Raw genomic sequence first — 16,964 nt, forward strand, 5'->3', positions numbered from 1 at the left:
GTATAAAAAAATAAACTAAAATTCAAAAAAAAATTAAAAGAAACTCATTAAATGGATAAAAAAAGATAGAAAATATAAAAGAGAAGTAAAAGATATAGAGGATGGAATAAGAAGGTCTAACATGCAGTTAATCAAAGTCCCAAAGGAGAAAAGTTGGAGAAAGAAGAAACAATATTTGAAGAAACAATGACTAAGAATTTTCCAGAACTGAAGAAATAAATAATCATTTTAGGAAGTACAATATATAATAAGAAGGATAAATAAAACAAAATACACACCTACATACACTGTAGTGAAATGATAGAATACCAAAGACAAAGAGAAGGTCTTAAAAGCAGCCAGAGGGAAAAAAAAGGCATATCACCTGTAAAGGGATGATACTTAGACTGACAGATGACTTTTCAACAGCACCCAGAAGACCATGGTATGCAAAGTGCTCAAAGAAAATAACTGTCAACCTAGAAATGTATCAGCAACAGTAATTTTCCAGAACAAGAATGAAAAAACATTTGCCCAAATCTAGAGGTACTGGCTGAATCAATATGGAAAGCGACATCACCATGCTGCATTTTCCTTTTTAGCATCAGTAAGCTATTGGGTCGGCCAAAAAGTTCGTTTGGGTTTTTCCGTAAGATGTTCCATAAGATGTTTTTTGGCCAACCCAGCGTGTATGCCAAGGTAGTATTCAGGGAACCAAAATCTTAAGCTCCACTGGATCCTAAGCTCCTTGCGGTTCAGCAAGAGCATCTTTCTCATCCTGGCTCTCCCGCCTCACCAAGCAAAGTGCTTTGCACCTAGTAGTGCTATATACCTATTTGTTGAATGAATGTTGAGTGAACCAGGAGTCAGGAGACCCAGGCTCTCATCTTGATTCAGCCATTCACATTCTGTGGACATGTCATTCAGTCTCTCTGCATCTCATTTTTCTGTTTTTGGTTTTCCTTGTGAAATACGGCACTGGAATAGTTCATGAGCTTCCAAACAAACATTTCTTTAGCCATGAAACCATTCTGACATGACCCGAATACATCACCAGATTAAAGCAGAACTGCTCTGGTTGAAGTTGGGGGTAGGGATGCCTAGGTGACTTTGGCCCTTTGCTTACCTGCATGATGACACCCTGGGGACCTCCCTGAACCCTATGGTTTTACAGAGTTTGAAAATCATTGTCCCGGAGGTCCTTCTAGCTTTGCATTCCATTATTATCAACAAACCAACAAGTAAGGATATGTCTTTCCCAAAACAGAGAAAGGGGTGTATAGCCCCTCTTCTCTCTTCTGGCCTCTCATGATATCAGTAGAGGAGACAGACAACTTATTTTTATCCCTGGTTCTTGGAAGGCTTATTCTGTAGTCAACACAGTTTTCCAGCCAAGAAAATGCATTTTATGTCTGTCTTGTAACAGTTCACCGAGGAATTGATGAAAAGTTCTGAACTTTTGACAAAAAGTACCAAGGGAGTTTCCTTCTTTGGATGATTTTTCCAGGTACAAAGCAAAACTACACAGGAGATCAAGGTCTCCTTTGGTCTGTATCCTCAGGGCTCCCTGTAGCCACAGAGACCACATAAAAAGCAGAAAGGCTACCTGTGCCCTGTGCTAATGGCTGAGGAAAATCCCCCCAGGAGTGTCTTCCTACCTCCCCCTGTGCGGTTTCCCCATAGTTCTAAGTCCTCCTGGATTCGCACTCTGGCTCCCCTTTCCATGTGTTTGGAACCTGGCTCCCTGCGGGCTGCTTTGTGACTAGGATCCCACTAGAAGCTATTGCTCAAAACTGTTACCTAGTTCCAAGTTTCCAGTTCTGTGACAGTGGCCGTGAGGGGCCCAGTCTGGCGCCCAAGGACACCATCTTTTGGGATCCCTGGCCTCTGGCTAGAAAGGAGATCACACACTCAGAACTGCAGGCAGTCTTTATAAATAGCTCTCAGGTCTCTGAGGTGGAAGGAGCCTGGATGTGATAAGAATAGGCCACTCTTTGGGCTCAGAGGTTTGGTTGTAAAAGTAGAAGGGAAGGTGATCACAGTTTGCTCAAAGCTCCAGTCCTGATGTCCCTGGGCAGGGGGCGAGGGGGTGGGTCAGGGCCATTCTTTCTAGCAAACCCAGTGGAGAATGAGCCCGGGTGAGACCCACTGTGTGCTGGACCCTCCTTGGGCATATGCATCCATCCAGAGGGGGAATCTGGTGAAGATCAACCTCAAGGGGTAGCACTAGAGGGGTGACAAGTCAAAGGGGCAGGCTGCAGCTGGAGGCACAGGTCAGGGGTCTCAGGCTCTGCACTGGTGGGAGCACGAGGAACAACAGGCCAAAGCCCCCCACCCTCATTGGAGGCCCTTGTCCTGTGACAGCAAGTCAGCCTCAGGTCAGAGCGAACGTGCCAATCTTTCCAGGCCTGCTGACAATGCTGGGTTCCACTGCAAGGTGCCCCTTCCACCGCACCGTGCTGACCCTGCGAGTACTGCTCCGGGCACAACAAGTGTCTAAGTCTGCATGCAGCTACAAATAACTTTACATCCTGGTGCACAAAGTAGAATCTTCCAGCGGACAGTTCTTATTTAGTTGAAAACAGAGGGCACTGTAATGGAAGACTGACCCCATGGTGCAAACCCAGTGCTTATCTTGATCTGTCAGTTCACCAGGAGTTACTGATGGAGCAACGCTGAGGCTTCCAGGCCCTGGGAATCATAGAAGGTTCAAGTTGGAAAGAGCAGGAGACCACACCTCTTACCTTAACACAGGGAGATATGGAAGCCCAGAGAGGTGAACTGACTCGTTCAAAATCACATAGCCAGTTAAGGGCGCTATCTCGCAATTCTGAGCTAAGGGTGGCGTGATGCAGAGGGCAGGGGTTTGGAGTCAGACAAAACTGGATCTGATTCACTTTGTTGTACAGCAGAAACTAACACAACATTGTAAACAACTATACTCCAATTAAAAGAAAACAAAAACAAAAAACTGGAGTTGAATCCTGGCTTGATCTTTACCAGCTGCTTGACCTCGAGTAACTTACCTTCTCTGTGTCTGTTTTCTCATTAGTGATGAAAGTAACAGAATCACACCCCCATTTCAAAGGCTGTTTAGAAGACCCATTTCATATGTTAATATGACATTTGGCACATAGTGGGTACTCAATAAATGATATTCTCTTCCTTTTGAGACAAGATAATATTTTGATATAGTAATTGTAGTAACCAAGACTTTGCCACCGCGGTTCCTTGAATCCAGGGCCCTTCCCCTGCCCCAAGCAGTGAGGGCATCGCACCTTCCTGCCCCAGGGAAGGAAGGCCACCCCCACTAAAGATGGCCCAAGAGCCAACTCTTACTGGCATTTCGAAAGTCCAAGCTACTGAATTGCAAGCATTTAGGATTTTGAATATCAAAAACCTAAGCCCTTAGAGCACTGAAGGCTGAAGGCTGATGCCAAAACAAGAGATTTGGAAGAAGTGAGGTACTTTTAGACCACTCTGCCCTCTAAACACCCTTAGGTTAGGAAGAAGAGGAGAGCTTCGATGCTGATGGGTCTGGAGAAGCGCCTCAATCTGGGAGCACAGGGGGGCGGGGAGGTGAGGAGAGAATAAATATAAGGAAGATGCTAGAGAGGGGAGAGGGGCAAGGGTGTGTGTGTGCGTGCGCGCCCGTGCACGTGAAAGAGAGAGACAGAGAGGGAGAGCGGGGAAGGCAGAGAGAGAGGGAGAGAGAAGGCTCAAGCATGGGAGGACGGGAAGGAGGGATCTGGAGAGAGCTTTAAGCAGGAGGACCAGGACACAGCTGTGCTCTACCCGGACTAACACCTGCAGACTAGATGGAAACAAGCAGCTCTCTGGGACGTCAGCCAGATGAGTAGTTAGATGAGAGCAAACTGGAACCAAGTCCTGAAGCCTCCTCCCCACCCTGACCAGGCTTTGCACCATTTAGCTCCCCTCCCCCGCCCCCGCAACACACTAAGCTTTAATCAGAGGTGGGGACGGAAACCCTGAACTGAGACTGAACTTTTGGCGCTGGAAGATTACAGGAAAATAAACTTACGTGTCTTGCACACCTGAGTTTGTGAGCTAAGATACATACTCCTCTCCTCCCTCCCTCTCTCCCTTTCCACACAGCCTTCCTGTACAAACTGGTTTTTACTCACTCGAACGATTAAGCTTAGAGGGGTATGCCTTTGCCAGATGCTGGGTACTCTGTTGGTTTTCAAGGAGGGCTTCCTTGGGGCAGTCCAAAGGCAAACAGCCCCAGCCCAGGCTGTCCCAGGTAATACAGAGCGACCCACCTTCGTGGACTCCTGGGAGCTGGGCAACGCTCCATTGTCTGGCTGCTAGCCAGACAATGATGCCATCTTGGACCCGTTCAGTTCCTCCTGTCCTTCCACTGACCCTACCCAAGACTGCGCTGTGTGGTAAATCACTTCTCTGCCGTCAAGGGCTTTGTAGTTAATAGATATTATTTAATGACCATTAGGTCCAGGTGGCCTCTATGCTCTGTTACTCTCCAAACAATGATAAAGACCTTCATGATGTAGTCCCCGCACCCACAAGACTAATTACCCACCATAAGTCTTGATGTAGGAATGCACTCCCTGTCTCCAAGCACATACCCCCATACCCCAGGTTAACTATAAAATTGTCCCAGTAGCCCCTCTGTGGTGTGGAACGCAGCCTGTGAATGCTTCTGGATCGCCATCTGCTCCATCCTTACATGCTCCACCCCGCATGTAAGTTACCCTATAACACACTGATCCATTGATTAAATGGAGCTACCTGCCTCATTTTTCAGTCTCCAGATACCTTCTCGGTTTGGTGGGTTTCCTCCATCCTTAAGCACCCATCAACACTGCTTGGGGTAGACCCTCTCCCGCTGTTCCACCTTCAGCAAACTGCCAATGACTTCTGTGCATAACTGACATTGAATTCCCATTCCCCCTCCCCCCTTCCTTTCCCGGCCCACCAAACTTGGCCAGATGGGAGTTCAGAACAGATTCAAATTTGATTTGGAGAAACATAAGAAATGCAACGTTTCTTGAAGCCAAGTGTTGGGGTGGATGCAAACTCCTGCCTGATATGCCTGCATATCTCATCATTAATGAAGGTTTCAGAAGGGGATTTTTGGTTTTGTTTTGCTTTGTTTTTGAGGGGAGAGGAGGAAAACGGGCTGTAATATTATTCTCAATTCCATCCTCATGGCGATGTCTCTCCTACAAGGGGCAATGATAGGAATGGACAAAATCCCATCAAACTGGATAAGCTTCCTTATAAGATCACACTCTGAAGTTTAGGAGATTTGAGTTCTCATCAGAGACTAGGACATCCTCTGGCTCACCTGGCCAGAGGGTGGAAAGAGCATGGGCTTTGAAGTTAGAGAGCCCTGAGTTCTAACCCCGTTCTGCCCTTTCGAGCTGTGTCAGCTTGGGCAAGTTTCTTCACTTCTCCAGACCTCAGTTTCCCATGGAGTACACGGGGATAGTAATGTTGACTTCATAGGGTGGGTGTCAGATCAGAAGAGACAGTAGCACTTAGCTTAATGTCCTGTATACGGCGGGAGCGCAAGAGAGGGCAGCTGGTATTGTGCTATTATTATTACTATTAGTTGCATCTGTAAGGCCTCTAGTGGGGAAGATGCTTTCACCCCGATCCCTTTCTCGGAATCCCCGACACCAACAGGAAGGTTGTAGGATGTTTTCATTCCCCTTGGCACAGACTCATTACAGCTGCTAGCAAAACTGGATTGGTCATTAGGTGTCAAGTCCAATTTCCTCCCAGATTCAAGGGGTAGAATATGATCAAGGGTCTCTGAACTGCAGTGCAGAAATCCCCAGCTGCCAGCAGTAACCTTCTCCACGATGTACATGCCATCAGCCTGGCCGAGTGCATTTAGAACCACCGGCTTCCCACTATCCTACAGCAGAGCTCAGAGCGCTTCCTTTTTGGAAGCTGAAAAGTAATCACAGTTATCATTCTAAATTGCCACCCTGTCCATTGATTTCCACATTATCATAGCACAGAGGGCTTGGCAAGAGCTTGGGTTAAGAATCATCACTGCTACTGTGTATTGTTAGCCATTTCTCTTTTCATTAAAATAAGGACCTCATTTTTTGTTGGCAAAAGGAAACCTTAATAACGAAAGAACTGCCTTTGATGTTGTTCAGTTTGACGGCCCATCTCTCTGCTGTGTTATTTCTCAGTCCACTTCCATTTTTTGGTGGCTTCATTTTTTTAAGTATACGATGCTAATGTTTCTGCCCTTCCTGGCACAACTGCCAACCCTGAATTATAACAAACAGAACCATCCAAGTTTTCATATTCCCACAATGACATTTTTAGATGGTTTTGTTAAATGGAGGCATATGGATGTGGGTTGTGGCATCTTCTTGCCTGTCATTGGAAGACTCAACCCCGTTATTTCAGCTTTTCTCTCTGAAACCCAGATTTCTTCACAGATTCCCAGAATCTGGCCTCCAGCTAGAGGGGCCCAGTCATTCTTGAGAATCATCTTTAAGCAGAAGTGAAGCTTCCCTGAGCACAGAGCATGCTCTTTCAAGAATGTAACAGAGTAGAAGGAAAAGAAGATGTACTCTCAGAACTGTCAGAGAAAGGGAGATAACGAGTGGAACCCAGGGAAAAGAAGAGAATATTTTTATAACAATGACTACCATTTATCCAGTAATTTGATGCGCTAGGCGCCATATGAAGCACTCTGATTAATATCCGCTAACACGTGTTAGGTGCTTACTAAATGCCAGGACCGTGCTGAGCATTTCACACGAATTATCATCCCTTCCTCGCTGCAGCCCTCTTCTCGCCACCATTCTATGGCTGAGGGATCCGAGACTCAGAGTTACGATCGCTGGCTAAGGTCATTCAGCTGGCGAGTGCCGTTCCACTCTGGGCTGAGGGAAAATTCGGGGACATGGTTAATGAGCCACGAGAATGAGCCAATGACACTGAAGTCAGTGTGGACCAGTATAGAGTGGATACAGGTGACTCTCCCCAGGGGACAGCCACTTTAAGAGGTAGATATAAATGTGGTAAGATTAGAGTGTTTTCTAAATCTCAGTGAGAAAATCCTTTCTTTCCCCATAAAGAAGAGTACCAATTTAATGGGCAATTAGTTAAGAAAACTGTAATTGTGGAAACTATAATACGACTGTCATGGGAAAGTATATTAAAGTAACAGATTTGCCAGGCTCAGTGAGCATTTTTCTAACTCTTTCTGAAAAAAAGGATATTTGGAATCTCATCTGATGGGAGCATGGCCAGTGGTGGCCCCCGAGTTGCTGACACTCTTCTGGAAGGCAGTGCTTCTTGAACAGATTCAGAAAAGTTCCATGATGGCAGAGGCCAACTCCTATTGCTGAGATCTGGGCATTGCCCCAAAGTCTTCTATTTTAACTTAAACATTATATTAAGAATTTTGCATTTTATTCTACCCATATCTCAGAAAATGGGATGCAAAAAAAGAGGTCCCACATTCACTCTATTTCCTTTATTGACTATGCTCTCTGGGTTTGCATATTACAGACTGAGGAAGATGACGCCAATACCAACCAGTTCTCCTTCTGATAATGTCGTACTTCCCCTGAATTGGCTTTTACTTAACGAAAGACCATTAACAGGAAAGACCAGGAAACAAGTATTCTGGCCCACCTGATCATTCAGCATCTCACTGCAGGTTTGTAAGTTAATATTCTTAATAATAAAGTAGTTTTTGTGAGTTTATTCAGCATGATCTGATCACCCTGGAGTGAACAGACAAAACAGAAATTCTGCACCTGCCGACTTAAGGACAAACCCTTGCAGTGATGATGACCGCACGCAAGCACAAGTGTCCCTGCCCCAAAGGCTCAGTTTGAAATAAACTTTGGTCTCTCCTGACAGAGTTTTATCAACAGAGAAAGGCTGGGCCAGAGACTGACATTCAAAGAGAGGGCACTGACACAAAGAGAGACTGAGGGGATTAGGAGAAGTGTGAAGGGGAGACATCTCAGGGACCTGGTCAGGAGGAATCTGGAGCAAAGAATAAGGAAATTCACAATAGTGTGTAGATTAGGTGGTTACATAGCATAACAGCAGTTTATTAAGTGCCACTGTAGTGTGTGCTTTGCGGGGCGGTGGCTGGAGTTATCAAAAGGCTCCACAAGCCCATAGGTATCCGGAATAGTCTACTGAAAATGAAAGAATACGATGGAGAGACAATGTAACAGCACAAGGCAGGTTGAGAACATGTGCTCTGTCACCAGATGGCCTGGCTTTGGGTCCTGGCTCTGCCCCTTCCTGGCTGTGTGACTTGAACAAGCTGTGTAACCTCAGTTTCCTCATCTGTAAAATAGGGATAAAACTAGTAAACTAGTACTTGCCTCAGAGGCTTGTAGTAAGGACTAAATAAATGAGTTAACATACACATGACACTTAGATCAGTACCTAGTAACAGTGAAGCACTCTATAAATGTTAGCTTTTACTGGGTAATTACATATCACAACGACAATTTATAAAGCTCTGTTAGTGAGTAACCCTTGGGGATAGGGCATGAAGTATTACAAGGGTGGAATCTATACATATACAAAGCATTGCCTATTATGGTCTGTGGCTTATAAAACTACGTCTGTCTTTTTAAAAAGATATCTGTAGATGCTATGGCGATGAACTAATTATATGCAACCTAATTAAAATCGTTGTTTAAATCATGGAAGCTTTTAGTCATTGGATGCTTTCTCGGATACTGAAGTACAGTTACCACTTAATGAGATAATCATGGCTGAAACTTCTATGACATTTACTGGGTGCCTGGTACTTTTCTAGTACCTCATGTATATCAACTTGGTTAATGTTTACAACCACCCTAGGATATCAGTTATTTTTCTTACCTGTTTACTTTACCTGTAGAAAATTTAAGTCCTCAAGTTACAAAGTCAGCTGGGATTCAAAGTTATGGTACCCGCCTCCAGAGCCTCTGCCGGGAGACACCAGGCTACACGGCCCCCTAACATGGGGCTCTGCAACACGTTCTGACATTTAAACCAGGGCCTTTAAACGTGGGGTTGTAGAAAACAACCAGTGCGTGAAGAGTGAGGTCAGCCCTTCACAGGAGGGATAAAAAAGGGAAGTCATTCTAAAACATATTACGGTCGGACATAAGGGCTTCCTGTGTGTCTGTGTCCACAGGACTAAAAGGCTTAGGCTTGGATCCTGGGTGGAGGACGTGTGAAAGCCCAGCAAAGTTCGTTTCCAAATCCCAAGGTGGCTCATCAGGAAAGTCCCCGCTCTGAAACCCCTGTCGGAACATCCTGGCCGGGGCTGACCTGATGAGGGTAGGCACGCAGAGGGATGTCTGACTTACCGGCCGGGGCAGACTGTACTGGTACATTTCTGGGCGGTAGGTCGGCACCCACTGCACCCCAGCCCTGGGCCGCGTCATGGTCCCAGGAGCGCTGGTCACCACCTCGGAGTAGGGCAGGTGCTGGGCGGAGCCATAGGCCTCTGGGTGCCGGCTCTGGCCTGCGTGTCCTGCGGATGCCAGGCTGAAGGCCTCCTCCAGCAGCATGTGCATCTGTTGCCGGACCTCGTCGATGGAGGGCTGCGAGCTCAGCGTGGAGGTCTCCGAGTGGCCTTTCACCTGCCTCGACCGGGCGTAGCCCCGGGGCTCGTTCACTCTGTCAATGTTGGTTTCCTCTATGATTTCAGGCTCAGTCTGTGGGACCAAACAAATGCCCATCGATTTGTTAATGAACTTTCCTTCCCATTGACGATGTCTGTAATTTACTCTAAAATGTTCTGTTTAGGCGCGTGTCATTAGGCATTTGCGCTAATTTATATTAGACCCTAGGCGCCCTCTCCCGGCATTCACACTACAGGGGTAGTCAGCTAGCATTATATCAGTGAGGCCACACTATCTATGTGAACACACACAACTATCTCTGTGAACTTCAGTTTTCTGGACCTTAAGGAATGCATCAGGCTTTGCTAATTCGCATAATGAGGATGAGAAATGGCTTTTCATTGATGACATTAGTGGTATCCTCTAAAACCTTTCAGAGATATTCTCCACCCTTAGGCCTTTCAGGTAAAAGAATCTAGAGCATCTTGTAGTCTACACCCCAGGGGCTGGTGTTCTAGACCATAGACTAACCCCCTAAATGGTCCTGTGCCCCAGCCATTGAGGGAATGGCTGGTGGCCTGGTGCCAGTTATCAGAGAGAATAACAAAACCACACCTCAAAGCGTAGTGCCCCCTGAGTCAGGAGCTCTGGGGTCAGGGCCCAGCAATCCGTGCCTTAACAAGCCCTCCAGGAGATTCTGATGCCTGCTCAAGTTTGAGACCCACTGCTCTAGAATGTTCTTCTGCCTTCTTCCAGTGAACCTTCCATTCGGGGAGCAGTTGCGGTACTCAGATGGGCAGAGAGCTAGTACTTGATCAGCTTCCAGAGCAGGCTGCCTGGACTGTCTTATGTTTGCCTGCTAATGAATGCTTATTTAATAAGTCTGCATGTGTGGCACATTTTGGTCTGAGACTTGCTTCTGTGATAAAATGATAGTGAGGTTGCAGAGACTGGTTAACCCACGTCCACTTCAAGTATGTCCATGGCTACCGCTATCTGCTAAAAGAACCTGAGGGTTCTGTGTGAATAAACTGGCATAGATCAGTTTGTCACCCTGCTCTCCACCCATGACACAAGAAACAGCTGTCACTTTAGGAAAGTTAGACAATACAGATAAGCAAGAGGGAAAAAAATCAAAGAAGTCCATTTACATTTGGCGTAGTTATTCCATTCCTAAACCTATCTGATTTTGTGTGACAGTCCTCTTCCGTGAACACATGCCCCTTTAAAAAGATTTATGTATTTATATCCTGGTTCTAGGTGCTTATAATTATTTTACATAGAGTGAATATTTTCCTCCCTGGGTTTCACAGCTTAACTGCTATGGGACTTTGAGCAATGTCTTAGCTTAGGTTGCTCCAAAAAGCAGAACCTGAGACGTACACTTATATACAGATGATTCATTTTGGAAAAGAATTCCTGGGGACTGGGGGCCTAGAATGAGTAAACTGGGGAAGGAAGAAAAGCTAGTCACGGTACTGAGTTAATGATTGCTGTGGGCCACAGAGGCTTAATCCCTCTGAGGACCTCCGAGGAATGAGTCAATGACCCTCCAGAGACTGTCCTTGCACTCTGAGATGTGTGCAGGAGCCAGGTGGGCAGAATGGGGTCCCATGGGTGTCCCACAGAATAGTGCAGAGAAGCCACAGGGCAAAGCCAAGAGATGGGGAACTGTTAGGGTAACACAGTCAAGCTGCTACCGTGCAGGGCGGATGCTGCTGCAATGACCAGATCTAAAAGGCGATCCGAAAAGGTAAAAGGGCAGAAAAGATGTTCCAACCAGGACAGTTACTTAACTTCTTGATGTTTCAGTTTCCTCATCTGTAAAATGAGGATAATAATAAGAACTGCCTCAAAGGGTTTTTTAAGGACTGAACAAGATGATAGAGGTAAAGAGTTTAGAACAGCAGCACATGGTAAAAACACAGGAATAGCTTTTGTTATCATAATTGTCATTATTATTACTTTTATTCATTCAACCACATGTTATTTCTCATGGATAAAGCACTCGGACATATAGGAATGAGCATAGCAAGAAAATGTCATCAGGGAACCCATTCATTAAAGGGACCCCTTCCCTCCTAAAAATCTAGATGTGGGGCTTCCCTGGTGGTGCAGTGGTTGAGAGTCCACCTGCCGATGCAGGGGACACGGGTTCGGGCCCCGGTCCGGGAAGATCCCACATGCCGCAGAGCGGCTAGGCCTGTGAGCCATGGCCACTGGGCCTGAGCGTCCGGAGCCTGCGCGTCCAGAGCCTATGCCCCGCAACGGGAGAGGCCACAACAGTGAGAGGCCCGTGTACCACACAAAAAAATTTAAATTAAAAATAATCTAGATGTGGAAGATCAGAACTACATTACTTTTCATGTTTTAAACATTTATGTACTTTTCTTTGGTATTAATACACACACATTAGAGAATAAAGAATACAGAAAGCATGAAAAAGAAATTAGACATTTCCTATAATCTTATCACACAGAATTAGGGCTTGGCTATAGTTCAAGATCAAAAGACAAGATTTTCTGTGGACCTGCAAGTCTAGATTTATCAACGTACATCAACAGTAATTCAGAATACTATTTTTATATTAACGCATGCAAGAATAGACTATGGAGTAGAGTGCAAAATTACCTTCATAATAATAAACAAGAACTCAAAGACATTTCATGCCTGGGTGTATGCCCCCAGACCCTGGGCTGGGGACGCCCCGGGGCCCTCATGCATCGGGGTTCTTTAGGGAAAGGCTTGAAATCCCTCTCCAGGAAACGTGCTCCCAGTGATACCTTCTAGGGTAGTGAATGCAACTTCTGCAAAAAATTTTCTTACAACGCTTAGAACATTCTGAATGGAATTTCAGAGCCGGAAGGGACTTTAGGAGACCATTTAATTCAAGCCCCATTTTACGGATGAGAAACTCAAGGCCAGAGCGGTTAAGTGACTTACCCAATGTCCACCAGAGGTGGCAATGGCAGAGCCTTGCTCTCCCAGCTCCTGCTCCTTGCACATCTTGCCGCACCCCATTACCTCTCACAGTTCCCTGTCAATGCTGGCTGCTACCCACACACGGCCCTTCCTCCTCACATCCCCAGTCTCCTGGATAAATAATGGATGCCTAGTGCTAAGCCACTCCCAGGTGGAAGATTAATGGTGCTGAGGACGGCTATGATTGTTTCCCACACCTGAGCTGGGCTATGCATTTCCAGTCATACTGGTGGATCGATTATTATGTGAATTTATAGCTGTGACTTCAGCAGGGCAAAAATATATTTCTTAGCAACAACTTCCTACTCACCCATTCTCCCAAGAGCCCTGGGGTGGGGCTGTACCGAGTTCGGGGAGGGGTTCTCCGAGTAAGGCTCAGGGAAGATACTATCTTGGCTGGGGAGGTGGTGACATTCTCCAGAATCCCATTGCGTCTACCCCGTTAACACCCCAACGCAAATCAACCTGCGCTTCCCCCCGCCCCGCGTTTTCATTTTGCGTGGGCAGGGGGCTCCCTTTAACTGGAGGGCCAGAGTCATAACCCAAGTATGACCTCAACGGGTTGGTGCTAAAGAACTTTTCCCACTCTTCTCACTTGCTTTTTTAGCCTCCTGATATCTACAGATGGAAACAAGATGAGCTCTCATTATATCCTGGGATTTCCCCTCTTCACACCTGATTTGCTTATTTAATCTTGAGCAAGTCTGGAAGCTCTGCACCCATTTCACTTGTCTCTCATGAACTTAGCACAAGACACTTGGCATTCAAGAAAGCTTTGTGAAACTGAACCAAAATAAAAAATTCTGTCAATTGCCCATGGAGTAGAAAGAACTTGAGGTTAAGATAAAGAGCCCTCATTCCCTAACAGATTTCCCCCAACACTGCAGAGCCACAGGCGAGGCACGCAAATTCCCTATGCCTCAGGCTCCTCACCTGAAAAATGGGAGTGTTAACCATGGTCTGGGGAAGTCCCTTCTGGTTCTCACATTCACTGTGATTTAGGTTGATTTCTTGGATGCTATCTGCTCTAAGGGAGCCCAGATTCCTCCTGCAATCATCGTGCCTGGGGGGAATCTGATGTCCACTCATAAGGGGAATCCCTCCCCACCCTCTGTATCACCTCCTCCCCTATCTCAAAATATCAATATATGAGTAGTGATGTTTGTTCTTTTACTTAACAGATAATCATTGATTTCAACCCCGTGCTTGGCCCTGGGCTGGGATCTGCAGATACAACAATAAATAAGATAGTGTCCCAGCCCTCAAAGAGCTCCCAGTCTATAGAAGGAGACAAATAACAACAACAACAATAATAACAGCGGCTAACGTTTACTAATAGCTTATGTGCTAGACACTGTTATAAGTGCTTTATATAGATCCATTTTTTCCTTACAGTAATCTATGAGGCAACGACTATGCCTATCCTTATTTTACAAATGAAGACACTGAGGCATTGAAAGATCAATGCTGCCCATAATTGATGGAGCTGCATTTTGAACCCAGAGAGCCTGATTCCCAGCACCCAAGCTCTTACTCACCACATACATAAACAGGTCCATTACCGTACCACAGATATTGGCTCTGGCAGAAGGATGAACAGATATCTGTGACCAGAAGGACAGACTATAAAATAATAATTGAGGGCTTCCCTGGTGGCACAGTGGTTGAGAGTCCGCCTGCCGATGCAGGGGACACGGGTTCGTGCCCCGGTCCCGGAAGATCCCACATGCCGCGGAGCGGCTGGGCCCATGAGCCATGGCCGCTGAGCCTGCGCGTGAGGAGCCTGTGCTCCGCAACGGGAGAGGCCACAACAGTGAGAGGCCCACGTACTCCCCCCCCCCAAAAAATAAAATAAATAAAAGTAATAATAATTGAGAAAATCTACCTTATTGATTACTATAAAGAGGTAAAGCATCAATATGCAAATATCAAGCACTTAGAAGAGGGTCTGGCAGACACTCCCATATTATCTCCTCCTCCCCACAGGCTGAGGGTTCCTTTAAGGCTGGGTCAGTGTCTTTTTCTTATATCCACAGCCTCCAATTCAGAGCTTAGCCCAAAGCTGAAACCAGTAATTGCCTGTTAAGCAAAAGAACTGAACAGAGCAGGTGCTCAAAGTTACTTGAGGACCTGTGATATGCTAGCCCTGTGCTGGGTTTTCCACCCTCACCAATCCCTGAGGGCCATATGGCTGTACCCGTTTTCCAGATAAGGCGTATGTGTCAACTGGCCTAACCTGCTCCAAGTCCTTCTTCCTAACTTGTACAATTTTGAAAATACCTTTTGCTTTTATTTGACAAAAAGAGGGAGACAGGCACAAAGACACATCTCCCAGTGTTGACTGATGGCTGGCTTGGGTACAAATGTCAGTGGCGTATCTGGCACAGAGAATATATTTTTAAACCTCCTTAACTTGGAGTTTATCATACTAGCCTCTCCAACCTCATACTCCAGAGAAGCACTGGGGAACTTTTTTTTTAAATGATTTTTATAAATTGATCAAGATATACTTCAATAAAAATTCTAAAAAATTAATCAGGGAATGTCTGTTCATGGTAGAAAATTAGAAAACACAGATAAGCAAAAGGAAGAAAATTAAAATCCATTCTAATCCTACCACCAGAGATAACTAATGTTAACATTTTGACCTTTGTGCTTGCCCTTCCAGATGTTTCTATGCATATGAAATAAGATGAAGATTATGAACGGTGGCACATTACGGACACTCTCCTCTCTACTCCCCCACCTCACCCATCACCCCACCCCAGGCAGCTACAAAGAATGCTGACTTGGCCCAAGTCAGTTTCTCCCTCCTCCTCTTCCAAGGAGAGTTCACCACTTGCCACAAGATTCTCTGGCTTTTGTGATGGAGAATAGGAAGTGGGGGAGGGCAATGAGGCAGAAGCGGAGTAGGCGGCAGGATTTTTTTAGTGAGATTTTGGAGAGAGATGCAAAAGCAGCAATAAAGCATGTGAATGGGAAAGGAATTAAGGAAGTTGAAAAAGTATTACTGGGCATGACTGAGAGTTTTCTTGTATCAATATATGAAAATATGAGTAAAGAAGTAGAAGTATTTAAAATCTACTTTTGTCGACATAATTCTTTTGAGTTTAGATACTTTCTCAGAGCCATCTGGGTCATGATTTTATAAACAGAATAATCACACACATATATATTTTATAAATATATATAAATTGAATGTCCCATTATATAAAAATCCTCCTATATATATGAATATATATGGATTTACATATATATATAATGGAATTATATATAATATTTGGAAATCTTTTATACAATATTACAAATAAATATCTGTCAATAAAAATATGTATTTATAGGAAATAACCTTAAAAGAGTTCATAGCATTCTGCTATATCGAGTTTTCAACCTACTTTTAAAATTTTTATTTATTTATTTATTTTAATTAATTAATTTATTTTTGGCTACCTTGGGTCTTCGTTGCTGTGCGCGGGCTTTCTCTAGCTGTGGCAAGCGGGGGCTACTCTTCGTTGCGGTGCGCAGGCTTCTCATTGTTGTGGCTTCTCTTGTTGCAGAGCACGGGCTCTAGGCGAGCAGTCTTCAGCAGTTGTGGTACATGGGCTCAGTAGTTGTGGCTCGTGGGCTCTAGAGCGCAGGCTCAGTAGTTGTGGCGCACAGGCTTAGTTGCTCCGTGGCATGTGGGATCTTCCCAGACTAGGGCTCGAACCCTTGTCCCCTGCATTGGCAGGTGGATTCTTAACCACTGCGCCACCAGGGAAGTCCCTACAACCTATTTTTAACTATCCACTATTTTAGGTGGTTTCCCAATATTTTACCATAGGAACAAAGCTGACATATGTATATTGTGATTAAAATTTCGCATATAACCATAAATTTAGCCTTAGGTTAAATTCCTAGAAGTAGAATTACTGGGTTAGAGGAAACGCCCATGTTTAAGATTTTGGATATTTATGGTGTTAAGTGAGCTAGGCTGAGACCTGGGAATCTTTGCTGCAGTGTTTGCACCTGGACAAACATCTCCAGCAACAGAATACAAAGAAACTGTAAGGGACTAAGAATAACTGCACACAAGTGCAGTTGGGACAAATGATGAACAATAAGATACAAAAAGGACACAAACCATTTCTGAGGGTCCTGCGGACGATCCCCGCACACGGGACCACCAACGGGGTGGGCAGGCCACCTAAGCCACGCCTCCTGCCCGACCCATTGGATCCGCCCTCACCCTCACCCCACTTAAGGAACCAGCTCACGCCCCCCACCTCAGGGAGTGAGCAAGGGCACGTGTTTCTTGTTCTCACGCCCTCCTGCTGTAGCAGGAGTCCCAAGAAAGTCTTGCCTGAATTCCTAGTCTGGTCTCTTATCAATTTCTATTGAGTAAAGAGACCAAAGACCTGA

General features: G+C 45.4%; 1 protein-coding gene across 3 annotated transcripts in view; it reads right to left on the reverse strand.

Annotated features, from left to right (window-relative positions):
• The window catches only part of KIAA1549L (KIAA1549 like), a 280,665-nt gene that overhangs the window by 22,607 nt on the left and 241,094 nt on the right, over positions 1 to 16,964 (reverse strand). For all 3 annotated transcript variants that reach the window (XM_067749478.1, XM_067749477.1, XM_067749476.1), the window contains one exon: positions 9,324 to 9,674. In XM_067749478.1, the coding sequence (XP_067605579.1) occupies positions 9,324 to 9,674 (351 nt within the window). The remainder of the gene's footprint in view (positions 1 to 9,323; positions 9,675 to 16,964) is intronic.

This window comes from Pseudorca crassidens, chromosome 9 (assembly GCF_039906515.1).
Source record: "Pseudorca crassidens isolate mPseCra1 chromosome 9, mPseCra1.hap1, whole genome shotgun sequence".
Classification (NCBI taxonomy): domain Eukaryota; kingdom Metazoa; phylum Chordata; class Mammalia; order Artiodactyla; family Delphinidae; genus Pseudorca; species Pseudorca crassidens.